The sequence below is a fragment of the Amborella trichopoda genome, chromosome 7 (assembly GCF_054954075.1).
Source record: "Amborella trichopoda isolate Santa Cruz 75 chromosome 7, AtrichopodaSantaCruz75HAP2 v2.0, whole genome shotgun sequence".
In the NCBI taxonomy this organism is placed as follows: domain Eukaryota; kingdom Viridiplantae; phylum Streptophyta; class Magnoliopsida; order Amborellales; family Amborellaceae; genus Amborella; species Amborella trichopoda.
Genome location: NC_142342.1, coordinates 30,422,654 through 30,441,533, shown reverse-complemented (window position 1 = coordinate 30,441,533; position 18,880 = coordinate 30,422,654). Strand labels below are relative to the sequence as shown.

At 37.4% G+C, this 18,880-nt stretch overlaps 1 protein-coding gene across 3 annotated transcripts in view; it reads right to left on the bottom strand.

Moving 5' to 3' along the window:
- Positions 1 to 7,002, bottom strand: part of SDP6 (FAD-dependent oxidoreductase family protein) — a 34,132-nt gene extending 27,130 nt beyond the window's left edge. For all 3 annotated transcript variants that reach the window (XR_016059843.1, XM_006848829.4, XM_088872747.1), the window contains exons 1-2: positions 6,581 to 7,002; positions 1,846 to 2,319 (exon numbers count right to left, since the gene is read on the bottom strand). Coding sequence is in view for 2 of the 3 variants with exons in the window: in XM_006848829.4 (XP_006848892.1) it covers positions 1,846 to 2,319; positions 6,581 to 6,935 (829 nt within the window). In the remaining variant the exon portion in view is untranslated. The remainder of the gene's footprint in view (positions 1 to 1,845; positions 2,320 to 6,580) is intronic.
- Between the last annotated feature and the right edge of the window lie 11,878 nt (positions 7,003 to 18,880).

Here is an 18,880-nt window from a genome sequence, read left to right as displayed (position 1 = left end):
AGCTGAACGAGGTAGTGATTAGGCTCAAGATCCAAATGGCCAACTATTGTAAGTTTGGAGCACTACACCCATGCTGGCTCCACCAATTGGCTGCGAATATTTATGAATTACGATTATATATGTAATATAAAAAATAATTAAACAAGACTTGAACTTGAAGACTGCCTTAAGTATATTATTACCAGAATCACTTTTGTTCCTTTGTCTTGTCGCTATTGCACTCCCAAAAGACATCAATGCGCACTTGTACCTTATTAATTCATCAGCGCATATAATATCTTAGATATCCTGATTAGGGATTAGGACATACAGACACATTAAATTCAGTCATAATTGGATCATTTTTCTGTATATCCCTATCAACATAATAAAAAGCCGAGCTGCATGAAATGGTCGATGTAGCTGCCTATCTCACTTCTCATCAATAATCTTTCAAACTACTTCATAGCAGCTCACATCATTATCCAAATTATGGGCTTCGTTTGGAGCTTTCAATTTCCACATACATGAAGCCCATGGAGGGCTTATCACTGTCAACCATGTGAAGGACTTTGACAAGAGGAAAAAATAATACCTTAAAAGCACCCTTTAGCCCTCATCAAAAAGCCTTAGATAAGACAATATCTCTCACCTTCTTCCCTTTCTGATCCCTGACCACTTGCATACTCTCCAATCATTAGAGGTGAACATCTGCCTTAATTGGACTCTCCTCGACTGTATGCTATGTAAACATAGGTACTAAGTAGCAAATCCCGTGACCCCTGGCCTCACTATCTCCTTCTTCTATGTAAATTTGTGCATCATGTTGAGGATGAGGGTATGGCTATAAATGAAAGTTGTAAACTAACCTAGCCTTCTTAACTACACTTGTAATCTCGTTCAAACGGGCAATAGCCTCAAGCATAAGGTCTATGCAATGTTTTGCATATGGTGTCCAAAAGATATAAGGGTAGGCTATGCACAACAAATTAGCAACAACAACATTCGGAGCAACATTTTCTACGAGAACCTGTATAACATGCTGCTCCCCAACCTCCTTGATGCCCTTCTCAAACACTTTAAATATGTAACATGCATCATGGCTATCATCCAAGGCATCAACAGACCTCCAAAAAATAGTTCCTAAAGGAAAATTCACCAACAAATTCATCTGACTTCTTCTCTTCCTGTCACTCCAACTATCAGTCATACTAGACACCCCATACTAAGTCCATGCATCCTTTTGCGACTCCACAATCTCCGTCGTAACAAGTTGGCTTGCCAATTTTCAACCACTAATGCAAACCACAACCATGAATACGGAAAACAAAAAATCATCAACATGTGGTCGTTAGCCAAATAATTGTCAAAAAGCAAAAGAACCACGATCCCTTCAAACTAGCATGGCGTTCCCAATTTCAATGGGTCGCTACTCCCTTCCAAAGTAATCAAGAGCTCCTTTAGTCAGTGATATAGATCCTAGTAATATAGGAATTGAGGTCACCTGACTAGGGAGGACGGAGTTCTGCTCGAGCTCCGATTCTGGGTTCCTTAAGCAAGTTTCCGAGGGATCCTAGAACCCTTAACCAAGTTCCCTGCATCTACGGTGATGATATGATCATTCATCAATTAACTACACAAAATCACCTCTATCCCAACACCTTTCTCCCATTAGTATGTCCAACATCTCAATGGTTCTAGGTTGAGGTCAGATAAAAAAAGAACCAAACCCTGATCAAACAGTGCAATCAGCTTATTTTAATTGTACGAAACACCATATTGTTCAAAGTAGTATGACTATTCAAGGGTATAACTGCAGCCAAGAAATTCTTAAGCATGATAGAAAAGGATGATTAATCTACTCACCAGATAAATTGTTTCGTATCCGTGCACCAATTACGCGACCAGTGGCCTCATCTTTGTGGAAAGATATCACTTCAGCATAATTGAGCATTGCCGCACCAGCTAATGCAGCAGTGCAAGCCAACCCAACATTTAGTCGAGAATCATTCATTTGTCCATCGTAGTAAACAACTGTCCCTTTCAAGCTTCTACCACGACCTTCTCTTGCCAGAGTTGGAAAGAGCTCTATAGACTCCTGTGCAGAATAATATCGAGACAAATGCAGCATTCGAGGGCCAGCAACCAAATCATATAGTTTCAATCCCATCCAGTAGTACACGGCTTCAAACCAATCAAAACATGGAGTCATCAATGGCAAAGCTTGGCACAAGTGTGGAGCATTTTCGATAACCTGCTTACGCTCCTCAAGTGCATGGAAAACCAACTTCAGCTGCTTGTAATCTAAGCTAAAGACAGCCTTTTCCAAGTAGCGCACTCCTGTTAGCAAAGTAAACAATGATGAGCCCAAAATTCATGTAATTAATGACTAGTTTAAATATGCCAATTAAAGAAAAGAGAGTTTTGAACAGCGAATTTTGGAAAACTGCTTAGAATTCTAAAACTTATCTTTTTAATATTAGCTTCAAAAAGATTAGACAATATTCATCATCATCATCATCATCAGAGCTTTTTCCCAACTATTTGGGGTCGACCGAAGATTAGACAATTTTAATTTACAAAAAAGGGGTCACCGGAGGGGGTGGGGGGAGAAGAGAGAGAGAGAGAGATGACTGTTTAATGCCAAGACTCCTCAATCCATAAGAGTTATTCAATATGTTTCCTCACAAATTACTAAAAAGCTGACACTTACAAGATGAATCTGACAAAATTCATCAAGAGAACATAGAAATTGACCTTAAGTTTTGAATAGAAGGGCTACATAAAAGCTTTTGATAAGACCAAGATAGAACAAATCACGTTCTATACTCCTAAAATATTGTCAAGATACCAATGATAAATGTGGATCAATAAAACACATTGTAAGAATAATAATAATCAATAAACTAAAAACTAAAGGGAGCATTTAATACCTCCTATTTTAGAATGAGATGTGGCTCACAGCCTGCTCCCTCCCTCCCTCTCTCTCTCTCTCTCTCTCTCTCTCTCTCTCACACACACACACACACACACATATACACATACACACACACACACATGGGGCCATGTGCACATCTTGTTTGTGCATTATGAAGAAAAAACCAGCGGGTTTCACAGCCTGCCTTCAACTTCAGGATTTGAAATGGTTTGATCTCTAATTCAGTGTATTCCAGATAAAAAGACAGGAAAGAAAGATAGGGTTTCTCCCTTAAAGTCTTTACATTCAGCTCATGAATTCATAGTTGTGTTATTAATAAATTTACAGATCAATGGGTATAACTCTGGTAGCGATTACGTAAAAGTTTCTAATATAACTAGGAAATTATATTATATTAGGATGTCAAACCCTGATACATCTTTGTGGCCAACATCATATATTGTCCCCTAGGAACCATGTGCTTGTGTTATAAGATGTTTTCCATCTGCATCAAAGACTTTAGTTTCTGATTTTTCCTAGAGAACATGCATGTTGAATTTGTGGGCTGATTTATGAGAGTGATGTATAAGATTTAGTTACTTCTATTTATGCATTTATCTTCTATTTAAGGCCTGAGTTTTGTAAATATTGTGCACATTGTTGTCTAATTAGTAAAGTACATTCTTACTTGATACAAATTTACTTTATCCAAAAAAAAAATTATGAGATGACATTTGCTGAAGACTTTATTCGTGGAACCACAGAGAAGTTATATATGGAAGAAATTGTCAAAAGAAACATTTGCACATAGCATCTGATACAGGCTGGCTTGAAAATGTTCATGAAATAATTTGTCTTTTGGTCCTCAAATTCCAAGGAATGAACATATGCATGCATAAAATAGTTTTTGCATGCACACACTAATTGCCCCACTTGTATGATCCTGCAACGAAGTACGTATCTGCTGAGATAAAAGACAAATTGAACATAGATTCTAAATTTGTCTTGAATATCACATTCACATTTTCCCTTGGAAAATTTGGAAGTACATACCTGTAATGTTTCCCCTAAAACTGTAAACTGGTATCCAAAAGGGAAATGGAAAATAAGGCCACCCACAAAATTCTGTGAGCATCATTGAGGTCCATGATGCGATGTAGTATGGAGTTAGTGAGCTGATTTCAGGGTTTTCTCCCCAGACTTATGTACAACAGACAATCCTTGAAGACCAATGTTTACAAGGTTTCCTTGACTGCATTCAATATGAGATGAACTTTTTTTTCTTTTTTAGATATTCATTCCAAAAGAACTCAAGATGCTAGGACCACAGTTTTCACGAGAATAGAGTTGAAAAACATCTTATCAGAATTGCATTAAGATGAATCCTAGGATGTAGCGATGATTTAATGAATGTAGTCAACATTTATATTAGAGGATTTGAGTTCAAAGAGGCATGGGTGCTGCCTTTAATGAAATTACACAAAAGTGGACGAGACCAAAGACAAGCAGCATGTCAATGATATTCTCCAAAAACCTCTATGTTCAACCCATAAATCTAGTAAGTAGCAAGTAAAAGAACAGCACCAAGGTTGTTCTAAACATCAAGGGAATGATAGGCTACATAGTATTGCCATCTTAGAAGACAAGTGTGGGGGCACAAGACATGGATATGACATCGCCAGCAAATGAAATGCCTCAATCGAGGCATGTCATATGCTTCCAATGTCACGTCACCAGGATAAGTAGGCAAAGCAGACATGGAGATGGCTTACAATTACGTGGACTTGAGATATCAATCATTTGCTTGGACACATTGGGTATTGGATAAATGAAGTGATTGGATAGAGTGGGGTCCTCACTTCTCAATCTTCTCAATATAAGTTAATGATATCTATAAAAGTTTCATTAGTAGCATGAGAGTGTGCACCTAATAGGATCCTATATTCTATTCATTTATTGATAAGTCTATTCTATTCATTTATTGATAAGTCTTTATGTAAACGTATTCAACCTTATAGCATCAAACATGCTCCTCTATGCTCTTTGTGGTGAGTGTGAGAGAGAAGGAAAACCGCAACCCCCCCCCCCCCCCCCCTCTTCACCAGGGGGTGGGTATTTGTGTCGAGGGAGTGAAGAGTTGAATATCTCTTTGCCATCATGGTATTCATACATTGTAAATAATCAATTTGTACATTTTCAAACTACATATTGTCATCGATAGGGGAGATCAATGAAAAGTTCCAAGTCCCTGTAGTTCGATTGATCTCACTTATGTCTGATTTACCTCTAACAAAAATTCCTAGTAATTTATTTTATAACCTCAAAATGTGCCAATTCTAGATTCCAAATTGGTTTCTGCAAACAATTTAGTCAATCCAGTCCAAATGATGACCACACCAAAAGCAAAAAGGAATTATGTGAACTCCAGTGCAATGCTATTGGAATTCTGATGCAGCCATGCCCTAGCCAATAGTTCATGGCTGGGCCAAGAAGGGTCGTAGGAACCAAGGAGGAAACAAAGGAGCAATGATGTAATAAGGGGAATTAGTTGGGTTTATCTTTTATTTTAATTGTTATTTCTTTATTTCATTAGGGGCAAGTTTAGTCATTTATTTTAAATCAATAATGGGTGGCTATGATTAAATCGGATGGATGGCCAAGATTTCGTTAAGGCTTTTTAGGGTTATGAGTTATTTAAGTATTTGCTAGTGAAGGGTTTGGGGAGATAAATTGTTCTTTTTTTGGCAGAGAACCTTGATGATTAAACTTAGGGAGGTGGATTCCACTTGGTTTTGTGATTTTTCCTTCTTTCTCTACTCTTATTCTCTTTAAGGCTTGTTCTCTAGAGATCTCCCTACATTTTAAGGTGTTGATTGTAAAGAATCAACCCTAATTTGCATATTTGTGAAGAATCAACCCTAATTTGCATCAAATTCCAATAGATGCAAAGGGGTCCATTGGTTTTCCTCCGAAAAGCAACAAGAAAAGAAACACTTACAAAAAGAGAAAAGAGAACTACAGATTTTTACAATTAAGGGTATTATGTCAAGCAAGCAGAGCTGTCAAACAATCAAAGGGTATGGTTTGTATAGAGCCGAGGTTCTAAACAATCAAAGAAAAGCCCACTTTCAAATGGTATATAGTTTTAATATGGGGAATATGTGTGATAGCCTAAAAATATACTTTTATCTTTAATTATAAAATTTAAAGCTTAGAAAACAGTGTAGATTGGGCAGATCTATGAAAACTTGAAAATCTTGAAAATTGACGGTCCAAAAATGCTATACAAGATGCATTATTTCCAAAACTTGAAATCTATTTTTTTTCATGCCCATTCAAAATAATCAATTTGAGGATATTTAGGCATCAGATCAACCTCTTCTAGTGAAATTTTTGAGGTAGGCGCTAATTTGATTTTTTAGAGCCTGGGCTCTATATAAACTTTTTCCATCTCTAAAACCAGATAACAAGAGAGCGGACAACCTCATAACAAATAAACATCACAAAAAAACTTCCTTAAACAATCAAAACTTTCCAAAGACATCCATTACTATAAATCATAAAACAAGTTGAACAGCATGCATAATTCAAGCAACTTAACAATCAACAAGAAGAAAAACTTCTGGGCCATAGCCCACAACCCAGTTCCATGATGTAAAACCAAAAGAATTCAGGCATACTAACCTCCATGAACCAACTTAGTAGAGCGAGAAGAGGTCCCTGATGCAAAATCCTCTCTCTCCACAAGCCCCACTCTCAAGCCTCGAGTTGCAGCATCTAGGGCAACACCACAACCAGTGGCTCCCCCACCAACCACAAGAACATCAAGAGGGTTAATGGAGCTGCTTCCCTTTAAAGCAGATTCCTGGACTTCTCTTGAAGGAACCAAACCATCTGATTGATGAATTCTTCTCCTTACATTCTCTAAGCTTCCATGGTCACTCTCTGCTAAGGCCCTATCTTGAACAGCGAGGATTCCCCATGCAGATGATCCGACGGCTGCCACTGCAGCAACCGCTTTCAGCCTCACAGAAGCCATTGAGGCCCTCTATCGTTTTCGCAGAGAGAGAAACCACAGAGCTTCAAAAACTCTGTTGCTCCCTCTCAAGCTGTTTTCTGATTTATATGAATATATAAATACGTAATGGTTCTACGTTGTCAACATTGAGAGTCCCAAGGAAAGACGATGGTTGAGAGAGAGAGACTCGTGACTGGTCGTTTAGAGAGAGAGGTGAGACTGAGTGGAACCTTTTAGGAGTGGGCCACAAGCTTCCGGTTGCATGATTTCTAGTGGAGCGGGAAATGGGGAATATTTTCTGTCACAATGAATGGGAGGGCATCTAATGAAACATTTGAAGGCTTTCCACTTGGTTTTTAATAAGGGGAAAAGGTTTGTATGATTGATGTGTACTTCCCCTACCATCTAGCCGTTCAATTTTAATCAAGATCGCCTTTCATTTTAGATTTGATATTTTAAAGTATTTTATTTTTAATATTTTTATACAAATTATATAAATATGAAATTTGATATGTGTCATCTCTTTATTGAGAAGCACCTATAAAAAATATTGAAAATAATTTTTTGATAAAATATAATGACCAAAATATATTTTAAATCTTTTAAATGTATTTTGATCATTATATTTTATTAAAAATATTTTTTATATTTTTCATTAGTGTCAATTTAATAGAAGATTTGAAGTTCAAAATTTGATGTCAAAATAATTTATAAAAAAAATAAAAATAAATAGTATTGAGACTTGACATTGTGATTGGGATAATCTTAACTCTCCATTCAAAATGGATGATTCGACAAGGAGAAATATATAAATTTTATACCGTAAGAAAAGCATAAAAAGCTTATCCAATTTGTTTTTGGATGCGGTATCTATATAGAGATGCAGGTATTAACATTGGGATGCAGCCATAAGCACTGTCCACGTATTTGCACGGTGCAAATCTCACACAGTTATCGATGAAGGAAACAGGGCCCCCCGTTGCCCGTCCTGTCATTTCTATTTTCCTCGCCATCCGCCCTGCCCTTCGCCCCCTGCCCTACACGAAACTCTTGGTTCTTATCTATGAGAAAAAGCGTTTAGATTTTGAAAGAATACAAGTGAATTTCTCAAAGAACACATGAATCTACGACATTGTATCGTATTGACTGCAACCTTTTTTCTAGGTTGGTTTTAGGATCGGCTCAAGGGAGAGAAATCCCAATTGAAAGGAGAGAGAATATAAGTGTATGGAGGGCAATTGCTTTGATCTTCATCTCGAAGTTGCAGAGGAGTTCTTAGAGTCAATAATAACAATTGCAGAATCAATAATAACAATTTAGAAACAATTGATTTAAGGTTTTAATTAGTTTTGTAGTCTCTGTTATGGACATGGGTTTGGAATGATAAGTCTCTGTTATGGACCTGGGGCTTGGGATGACAAGAGAGATAACAAGGTAAAGCCCTTGGAAATTGTAGATTCATGGAGTAAGGGTTTTGGCTTCAATTTCCTGTATAATTACCGCCTAGTATTTTTCAGGTTCAAGTACCTAACTCCTTGGGCTGAAATTGGGATATTTTTCATTTTTACTAAATCTTAGGCCTACCATTAACTGATTTATGGTTTTTCCTTTTGTGGTTTCAATTGATTCTGATATGTGTTATTCAGTTTCTCGATTATGTGTCGTTGAGTTTCTCGATTTTGCCTTCACATTACATGGGGAGAGAGAGATCAGTTCACTATGATATCTGCAATTCAGTTTCATGGGTCAGTTTCATGAGTTTTGGCTTTACCTTGCATGAAGAGAGAGAGACATCATTTGTCCCCTTACTATCTTTATGGTGGATCCAGTTCATCAAATTTGAGCTCACTTTCTTTAAAGGAACAAACTATTTTCTTTCTCTTACTCTGGTTTAAGGAGGAAAAGGATCAAATTCTTTTCTCTCTCTCTTACTCTTATTTTTTTGTTGTGAATTTTTTGATTGTGAGATTCGTATAGAAATTTACGGGTTTCGATAGAGAGAGTTAGATCAAGGGGCTAGGGTTCTTTCTTGGACGTGACAGTTCCAGAGAGCGATAGGGGCGGTTCCTCCTCGCTGCAAAGAGAGTATTGAGATGAGAGCATAGTTAGCAAGTCTCTAGTTAAAAACGGCGACTTTTAAAAAAATACCAAAAAATTTTCAAGAACATATAAAACAGCGACTTTTTTAAAAGATCAGCAAAAATACATGTTTTTTTCACATAAACGTTTAAAACACTTTTTATTGATCTTTACGAAAAAATCGGTCCAAAAAAACTTTGCCTTTTTACCTGTATTTTTTTTCTTCCAAAAGGTGAAAACTTTTTTCCTGCTTTATGTAATTGTTATTTCGATGCTTTCTAAAAAAATATATTATTTCCAAAAAAAAAAATTTCCCCAAAAAATAAATTTGTATCCCCAAGTATATTATTAGGGTTTATTATTTTAGGGGTTTTGCTCAAATCCATGAAATCAAATTATAATAAAATACCATGAAAACCATTGAATCAAAAATCCCCAAATTTTGAGTTGGCGAAATTCCACCAAAAAATCCATCCAAATTAGGGTACAAAAACCCGGATTATCACAATTTGTACATCTTAAATCCGTAAAGAAAAGCTTTAAAAAGAAAAAGAAAAAAAAAGACAAATTAGAGTTCAATCCCCAACCCAAATTCATGATCGGAAATCTTGGATTAGTAAATCCTAAAATAAAAGCTTAAAAAAAAAAAAAAACATATTAGAGCTTGAAATTTTGGATTAGGGTTTTCTGTCCACCGTGTTCTTCATCTTCTCTAAGATTTTATGTCTATCTTGTTTCTTTGTGCCTATGCATGCTCTCTCTCTCTCTCTCTCTCTCTCTCTCACTTTGCGTTTCTTTAGGGAAGATTTTGTGTTTGCTTCTCTCTCATTTTACGTAATGCTCGTCTTCTTATTCTGTGTCTTTTCTTGGTCTACTACGTTTGTTGCTCATCTAACCAAAAAAAAAGTGTACATCTTCCCATTGTTTAACTATGGTTATAAAGGGATGGTCACCATACGGAGAGAGATATAAATATACCCAACTCAATTTTACTTATCTCACATTGGGTTTTTTGTTTGCGTTATGTACTAAGTAGGTGTGATGTTTGTTAAAGCATTTAATGAGAAAATTCATATCGCATATTTATCAGCAACTTATTATTTTATTGTTTATTTCTAACTTAATTTGATTTTAATTTCTACTTAATTTTATTTTAAACATGTTCGTTTTTTTCACTCCGATTTTTTGAGCATAGTCCGATATATTTGCGATATTTTTACATAAAGTATTTTTGCCGATCTGTATTTGTTACCCGATTTTTCATCCTACTTTTTAAAATAAAAACGATTTATTTTCGATTTTATGATGAGCTGATATATTGATCTTTCCTAACTTACTAACTACGGATGAGAGTATTGAGATAAGGCAAAAGAGGAAAAACGGGATTTATAGGAATAAAAGCATTTCAGAAAAATATAGGGTTTACCGGTGCTATAGGTGCCCATTTTCGTTTACTAAGTCAAATCAATCTCACCCTCCAAATTAATTACCGGTGAGGAGGACTGCCGCCTGAGTTATTTGGATAGGGCGGCAGCCCTATCAAAACGTTTTCTGTTTTTTTTTTTTCAGCTTTCTAAAATGCTTTTTGTATTTTTGTTGATCTGATCAATGCTATTCAACTTTTATTACGAAATATTCAATTAACTTTCTTAACAAATACCTCGAAGTCAAAAAGTCATATTTTTTTTGACAAAAATGTTTATATACTCATACAGCTAGTCATTAAGGTGGCAAGCATACAGTCCGGCACTTTAGGCTATTGGAAAGCATGGATCCAACACTAAATAGGGGCGGTATGGCATTTTAGGCTTTTGAAAAGCATGCGGTTTGTTCCAAAATAGGGGCGATCCGTCACTTTGGGCTTCTGAAAAGCATAGGTCCAACACAAAATAGGGGTTGTGTGACACTTTGGGCTTCTGGAAAGCGTGCGGTCTAGAACAAAATAGGGGAGGTCCGGTATTGGCATTGGATTGTTAGGGGGTCCAACAGTTGTTGCATAGGTTCCGACACTTTGATATGTCTAAATGTACGGTATGGGGAAAAAAATATAACTTTTTGACTTAGGGGTATTTGCTAAGAAAGTTAAATTTGGAGTAAAAATTGCTAAAAATAAACTTTATTGGGGGGTTGTTGTCTAGAGAGTCTCTTTTTGGGGGATATTTGTAATTTTCCATTTTTATTATGGACTTTATACCCTCTAACTTGAAAAATTGATTAATTTTTATTTGTCACTTCTCATTGTGAACATTTTTGCCTTTACATTTTTTCTTTTTAGGACCCTCCTTGAATCTTTTTTTGGTAAATAACCCCACATGAATTCAATTTCATCAAAGTATTAAACTCAAAACATCTTGTGTTCTTGGGAGCATTTATTCAATTAATTACCTCAACGGAAACCGAATCTAGGAGCTCTTCTTTGATCGAAAAATTGACACAACCTTTTTCTCTAGCAGTGCTACAGCCCTATGTACCTGAAAAATAATGCATTATATGAGTGGATAAAGATCATCCAATATTTAAGTCCCATCACCTATCTCAGGTAAAAATGTCAAAATGGGCGCAATGAAACCCGCAAGGGTGTCGTAACTAAAAATGTTAAAGAAAAGGCGGATGTGGTGTACCAATCACAGGTTAAAGCACCACAAAAAAATTTTCTTAAGGTTTTATAAAAGGCCGATAAAGCATTCGAGTCAAGAAAAATGGAGACAGAAGGCACTTCTATAATAAGCGTCTCCAACACCCTTCATTCCCCTGTCAAAGCAAACCATGTGAGCATGAGAAAAGAAGACGACAAAGTCAAACAAAAGAAACATTCATTCCAAGCAAAAGGAGGTTACATGTGTGACCTCATAGTGCAAAATAAAAAAAGAAAAGGGAAGAGAAATGAGGAAGAAAGCCACCCTCACGGCTCAATACTACCTAGAGCCTCACGAATCTTCATCATCGATATCCTGACTTCTTTGAGGTCGCCTCCATGCACCCTCTAACGTCATCCACGGATGCACGAAGCCATCCCACGGATGCCTTCACCTCCTTTATGTCAGCATTGAACTTGATTAGCTTCATGTCTTCAGCCTTACTCTTAAGGCCCCATTGGAACAACTCCTGCTTCAAATCGCAATAACGGTGGGACAACCTATCAATCTCGCCCGTCAATGCTACTAGCTCAGCTACATGAGCCTCGAGATCAGATTTCTGAGCAATGGAAACACCTTGCTCATGAATATAGCCGAACTCCAATCCACGATTGTGCAGATACAGATCGAGACGATCTCAGGATAAAGATATACTAGATTCGAACTACAAACTAATTTTTTTTAAGAGTGATAGAGAGTGGGGATAATCAAATTCTGATATGAAACCAGAGCTACTCAGAATTGAGCATATATGCTCTCAAATCAGTGGCAGAGCCAGCATTGAACCAAAATGTAAAATATTACATAAAATGCCATAAAATTGATTTAATTCTAATAAAATAACAAAAATAAAAGGAAATATGGGAAATGTGGGAAATAGTAAAAATATACCAGATCAAGCTAATTGGCTTGGGGCTTTCGAGGCTTCAAGACCTTGTCTGTATCAGGACTGGCTGAGTTTATGTTGTATGTCATCTTTGTCTCTCTTCAGGTTTTGATCAGGCCTTAGCTTGGTTGGATGATTTTTTTAACCTAAGGGCTGCATGTTCAATGACCTAAAGTTAAGGTTTTCCTAGATCTAGGGTTTTCTCCAGATCTTCTCTTGTATCTTAGAGTCGGATTTTCCTTGGCATACAAGTTAATAAGGTCTAACCCTAATGGGTCATGAAATGTGCTTATATAAAAGCTCAAATCATACTAGAAGGGATATATACCAATTTCAAGCAGGTTTGTCAACCGAATTTCCGTTTTGGGGGTCAAAGGGATGAGTAGCACTAGTAGTCCCGCTCAGATAAAAAGGGTCCAGATTCGATAAATCTACTAAAAAAAGGTTCAGGATGAGATGCCATGCAAAAACTGCCATTTTAAGGCAGTCAGGGCTGGGCAGCAACAGTGGTGCCGCCCAAACCAAATATGCTCAGAATTGGCATATTCCAATTCTTGGGTAATTTACAATCTCTTGAAATGTTGTCTGCCAAATTTTGGGTCAAAACGAAGTGGTTTGCTATTTTTAATTATTTTTTTACTAAAACAGGGAGTTCTACAAGATCCTGGATCACGTAGCAGGCAATATAGACTATGAGGGTCTACGGTTCGGGGGTATACTGGGATAGTATGGTCCTAAGGCTACCTATAGTTTAGAAAACCATTGAATTTGCAAGTTTTCAAAATGGGGTGTCTACAATTGCCCCTCTTTGGCGCTCCATGTCCTTCGAGGGATAAGTAAGTGTCACAGAAGTAGATACTGCTGACATTTAAATTAAGGAAAACTTTTCCTGGTCAATTATGAAGAGAGATATGAGGCGGCAACGCGGTAATCATCATATACAGGTGTCCAAGTTCCTTTGTTTTAAAAGACGCTTTAGAAAATTTGAAAATAGGGAGAGTAGAACCAAGAGCTTTGGATGGGTTACAATTTTAACAAAGAAATTAAGGTTTTTGAAAACACAAAATATATAGTGAATCATTTCAAAAAGAGAAAGATATGTGGACCATCATACACACACACAAGGACGAGTTTGCTTCTTATTGCTTCAGGGGATCTAATCAACAGAGAGATTGCTACCAAATTAGCCAAGGTCATCATTGGCGAGGTTCACCCATATCTGATATGTGGTAGTTGGTAGTTATACTTATACAAACATGAAATGCATGGCTAGTTTCAAGCCTTCATAATAGGCATAGAAAGTAGGTTTCGAGAGCGAGGCCAAATTGACTAACAGTTTAACCTCTTGTAATAATTGAGGAAGTCCTTTCTAGAAAGGGAAGTTTTCTAAAATTGATGATTTTAATAGTCAATTCGAAAAACATTTTCAAAGAGAGAGGGGCCTTACAAGTTTTTCCACATGTGACACCTTTGGTGGTCATTTCTTTTTATTTATTTAAAGATGATGAAATCGATTTCCTTATGAGATCGTGAGGGACCAAAAGACTTGAAGTTTCCCTTGGCTTTTGGAGCTCCCATCCTGTGTTTCGCAGAACCATGAGGAGTTCTTTGGGCTCTTGCTGACATTCTTTCTTGGAGAGGTCTCGATGTTCTTCCAGGGGTTCGATGAAGTTTCTTGGGTCTCCAATTCATGTCACCTTCACATATCTTCCCAGGTTTGTTCTATTGGGAACCTATAGAGATTAGGAGGAGTTTCCATCCTCAAGATCTGCTTATGCAGAATTGTTGTAACTTGCAAGTACCAATTTGTACTTGAGGTTTTGGATCAGAGGCACCTTTTTGAAACAAAAATTTCTTTCTATTTTTTTACCTGTGGCGCTCTGTTGGGGTTTTCACCACATCCTTCATTCTTTTTATTTTATCCGTGGTGCTTTTTTTGGGATTTCACCACATCCTCTTTTTTTCTTGAGCTCGTTACAGGTAGTATTTCTTGAGTTACATTACATTAATGGGGTATTTGAGTTCATACCCCTCTTGATTTTTTATTTTGTAAGAATGGCTTGCATGTACTCGGGTTACCACGAATGACCCCTCCCAATTAGGTTTGAATTTGCCTAATGGGTGCGGATTTGCTAGAGGGTGAAATATCTTCTTGGGTACCATGTCTCCTCCTTTGAATCATCAGGGAACAACTTTTCTTTGGTATGCCCTTTCGATTCTACGATGGTATGCTACAATATTATGTGTTGCTTATAGTTATCTTTCATCCAGAGTATCGAGGGCAGTGACTCGTGCTTCAATCTTTTGTTCCTCATCTATATCATTATGAATAAGCACTCGGATGGATGATATCTCAATTTCAATGGGTAGCACAACCTCATACCATACACTAATGAGTATGGAGTCATGCTAGTAGGAGTCTTTGCATTTGTTCGATAAACTCGTAGCACTTCAGTTAGTTTTCGTATCAATCTTTGTCACTTTCTATTATTCTGTCTATCATTATGAGAAGTCCTTTGTTTGTGGTATCTGCTTGTCCCTTTCCTTGTGGGTAGTAGGGTGTGGAGAATTTATGCGTTATTCCAAACCGTTTGCACACCCTAGTGACTCTTTCATTTTTGAAGTTAATTCTATTGTTAGTAATGATTTGACTCTAGAACGCCAAATCTGAATACAATGTTATTTTTTATGAAACAAGCAACATGTTGACCTTCAATTTTGAAAAATGGTGCAGCCTCTACCTATTTTGTGAAGTATTATGTAGCTATTAGTATGTAATGGTGGCCATTCGAGGCTTTGGTGAAATCATTCCGATAATATCAAGACCCCACATGGCAAAAGGCCGTACGGGCGGTGTCGAGTTAAGTGGTACAGGCGGTGCATGGATGAGGTCTTTATAAAGTTAACATTTGGGACACCTCTTAACAAATTTCCAACAGTCTTCGGCTATGGTGGTCCAATAATAGTCTTAGCGACTGACTTTCTGAGCCAAGGCAGCTGCCCCGAAGTGACCTCCTTCATTGTGTAATTCTGTTGATACCTGGTCAATTTTTGGTTGATCAAGGCACTGCAAGATGACACAATCAAAGGATTTCTTGAATAGAAGGCCGTCTCTTATTAAGAAACCCATAGAAAACCTTCGAAGGCCTTCCTTATCCTTTTTGGTGGCTTTATCGGGGTATGATCATTCAATAGGGAAAACACATCGTGGAACCATAGTTTTGCCTTGACCAGCGCGTCTGAGGCCATGAAAGACACTTCCTCATCATTCTCATTTACTTGCTCTATTTCATTTTTTATCCTTGGTGAGGAATGGTCATGTTTGTGCTTGATGTAAAATGAAAATGTGGTGACTTCTAAAGGGATGTTGACAATCGAAACATGGGTTGCAAGGGTGTCAACGAACTGATTGTTTTCTCTAGTTACATGCGAGAAGGTGATTTGCTTAAAACATTTTATCATGTTTTCCACGTTTTCTTGATAGGGTTTGAGCTATTCTTCTTTAACCTTCCAAATTCCCTGAACTTGGTTTATGATGAGCAATGGGTCAAATGACTGATATTTGCTGGATTTTCAGCTCCATTGCATTCTCGAGCTCGGCTACCAGGGCTTCATATTCAGCGATGCTATTAGTATAAGGAAAATTCAATCTGATGACTGTTGGTATAATTATCCTGTGTGAGCATAGTATAATCCTTGCAACTAACCCGTATTCGTTCCTTGCACCATCAAAGTATAGCTCACAAGTTGAGTCCTCAATTGTGAAGAGGTCATCATTAAGGGGATCCGTGTTAACAGGAGTAGTTATCTGGTAGTGCGTGTTCAATTAAATGGTCAGCAATGGCTTGTCCTTTGACCAACTTTTGAGTGACATATTTGATCTCGAACTCGCTCAATAGTATTCTCCATTTCATTCCACCGATGAGCATCTGAAAACTTTTGAAAATCAATTAAATGTTTGAAAAGTCTTTTTCAGAGAGAAAATACATACATGTGGCTGTATCAGTCTCTAGGAGGCTCTAGAATATGAGTAGAGGCATTTTGGGAAAAAACATTATATTTTTAGTTCTCAAATTTAATTTCGAGTCAATATTTTCGTGTTACTGCCCTTATATCTAGTAAAAAATGACCAAGATGCCCCTAAATGCAAAATATTCATACATGGTAGTTCTTGCTCATTTTTTATATAGCTTTTGTCCTTGCTTCGAGGAATTTCTTGCTCCATTGCCCCAATTATGTGGTATTTTGTTTGTTAATATTTACATGTGCAATTGATTCATCGAAGTAGAGAGGGACATTTTATTTGTACGCACTTTTCAAACCGAGTTTCAACAAACGCAGTCCCACTTGTTATAGGGTTTACGTCCCAAAATTTCAATTAGCGGACCGTCATACACAGGGACGAGTTTGCCTCTTTTTACTTCAGGAGATCTAGTCAAGAGCGAAAAGGCTACCAAACTACCCAATGTCGTCATTGGCGAGGTTCACCCATCTCTGATATGTTGTAGTTGGTAGTTATACTCATACAACCATGGGGTGCCTAACTAGTTTCAAGACTTCATAATAGGTATAGGAAGTTGGTTTCAAGAGCGAGACCAGATCAACTAATAGTTTAACCTCTTGTAATGATGGAGGAAGTCCTTTTTAAAAAGGGAAACGTTTTTAAAATTGATGATTTTAATAGTCAATTCGAAAAACATTTTCAAAGAGGGACGGGCCTTACAATTTTTGCCACTTGTGACTCATTTGGTGGTCATTTTTTTTTTTTTTTAAAGATGATGAAATGGATTTCCTTGTAAGATCGTGAGGACCCAAAAGACTAGAAGTTTCCCTTGGCTTTTGGAGCTCCCATCCTGTGTTTCGCAGAACCATGAGGGGTTTCTTGGGTTCTTGATGGGCTTCCTTCTTGGAGAGGTCTCGATGTTCTTCCCAAGATTAGTTGAAGTTTCTAAGGTCTCCAATTCATGTCACCTTCACATATCTTCTCAGGTTGTTCTGTTGAGAACTTGTAGGGAATAGGAGGAATCTTCATCCTCAGAGTCTGCTTATGCAGTATTGTTGTAACTTGTAAGTACCTATTTGTACTTGAGGTTTTGGATCAGAAGTTCCGTTTTGGAATTTTGTTTTTTTTTTTTTTAACCCGTGGCACCCATTTTGGTTTTCCACCACGTCCTTAATTTTTTTTTTTACCTGTGGTTCCTTTTCACATCCTTTTTTTTTTTTGAGCACGTTGGGGGTAGTATTTCTTGAGATAAATCACATTAATGGGAACGTTTAGTTCATACCCCTCTTGATTTTTTTTTTTGTAAGAATTACCTGCATGTACTCGGCTTACCATGTTGGACTCGGCTATCATTCCCGAGCTTAGCTACCAGGGCTTCATATTCAGCGATGTTATTGGTACAAGGAAAATTCAATCTGATGACTGTTGGTAAAAGTTTCTTAGGTGTGCATAACATAACCCCTACCACTGACCTGTATTCGTTCCTTGCACCTTCAAAGTATAGCTCTCAAGTTGAGTCCTCAATTGTGAAGAGGTCCTTATCAAGGAGATCCGTGTTAACATAAGTAGTTATCTAGTTGTGTGTGTTCAGTTAAATGGTCTGCAATGGCTTGTCCTTCGACCTACTTTTAAGTGACATATTTGATCTCAAACTCGCTCAAGAGCATTATCCAGTTTGCCAAACATTCGTTAAGGGCTGGTCTTTCTAATATGTACTTGAGTGAGTTTATTTTTTAGATGAGCCGGATTGTATGAGATAAGACATAGTGTCTTAATTTTCGCATAGCCCACATAAGCGTTAAGCAATGCTTCTCAACATCCGTGTATCTCGTTGGTCGAGCCTGAATCTACCTCTCCCGGGCTCCCTCGAGGACTTGGGTTCGATTGACCCCCTCTCGAAAAATCACCTTGACCTCACGAGCGCGTGTGCGGCTCATGTGTTACATGCAGATAGGTATGTTCAACCATAAGAGGGTTTTGAAGCGATGAAGAGATGGACTCAAGCACCTACCTCACCACGGTTTGAGTTTGTCAGATAAGCTAGGGCTATTGCCCTCTTAAATCAATGAACCAAAGCCCTCCGGCTATCCAGCAGCGTGGTTTGAATTCGGCCCCCTCTATAAACTCAACACCTCACCTCAAATCTCACTAAAAACCTGCTAATGAAATCCAAATATAATGTACTCCTCTTTGATATGCTTCTTATGGATAAATGGCTCTAGTTTGGGGGGTAGAGTAGTAGGAGAAATAAGTAAGAGAGAAGAGAAAAAAGAGAGTAAGGATAAGAATTTGATGAGGACTTATTTTAGAAGTGAGAAGAAGAAGAAGATGAAGAAAGCAAAGTAAAAAAAAGTGAATAGAT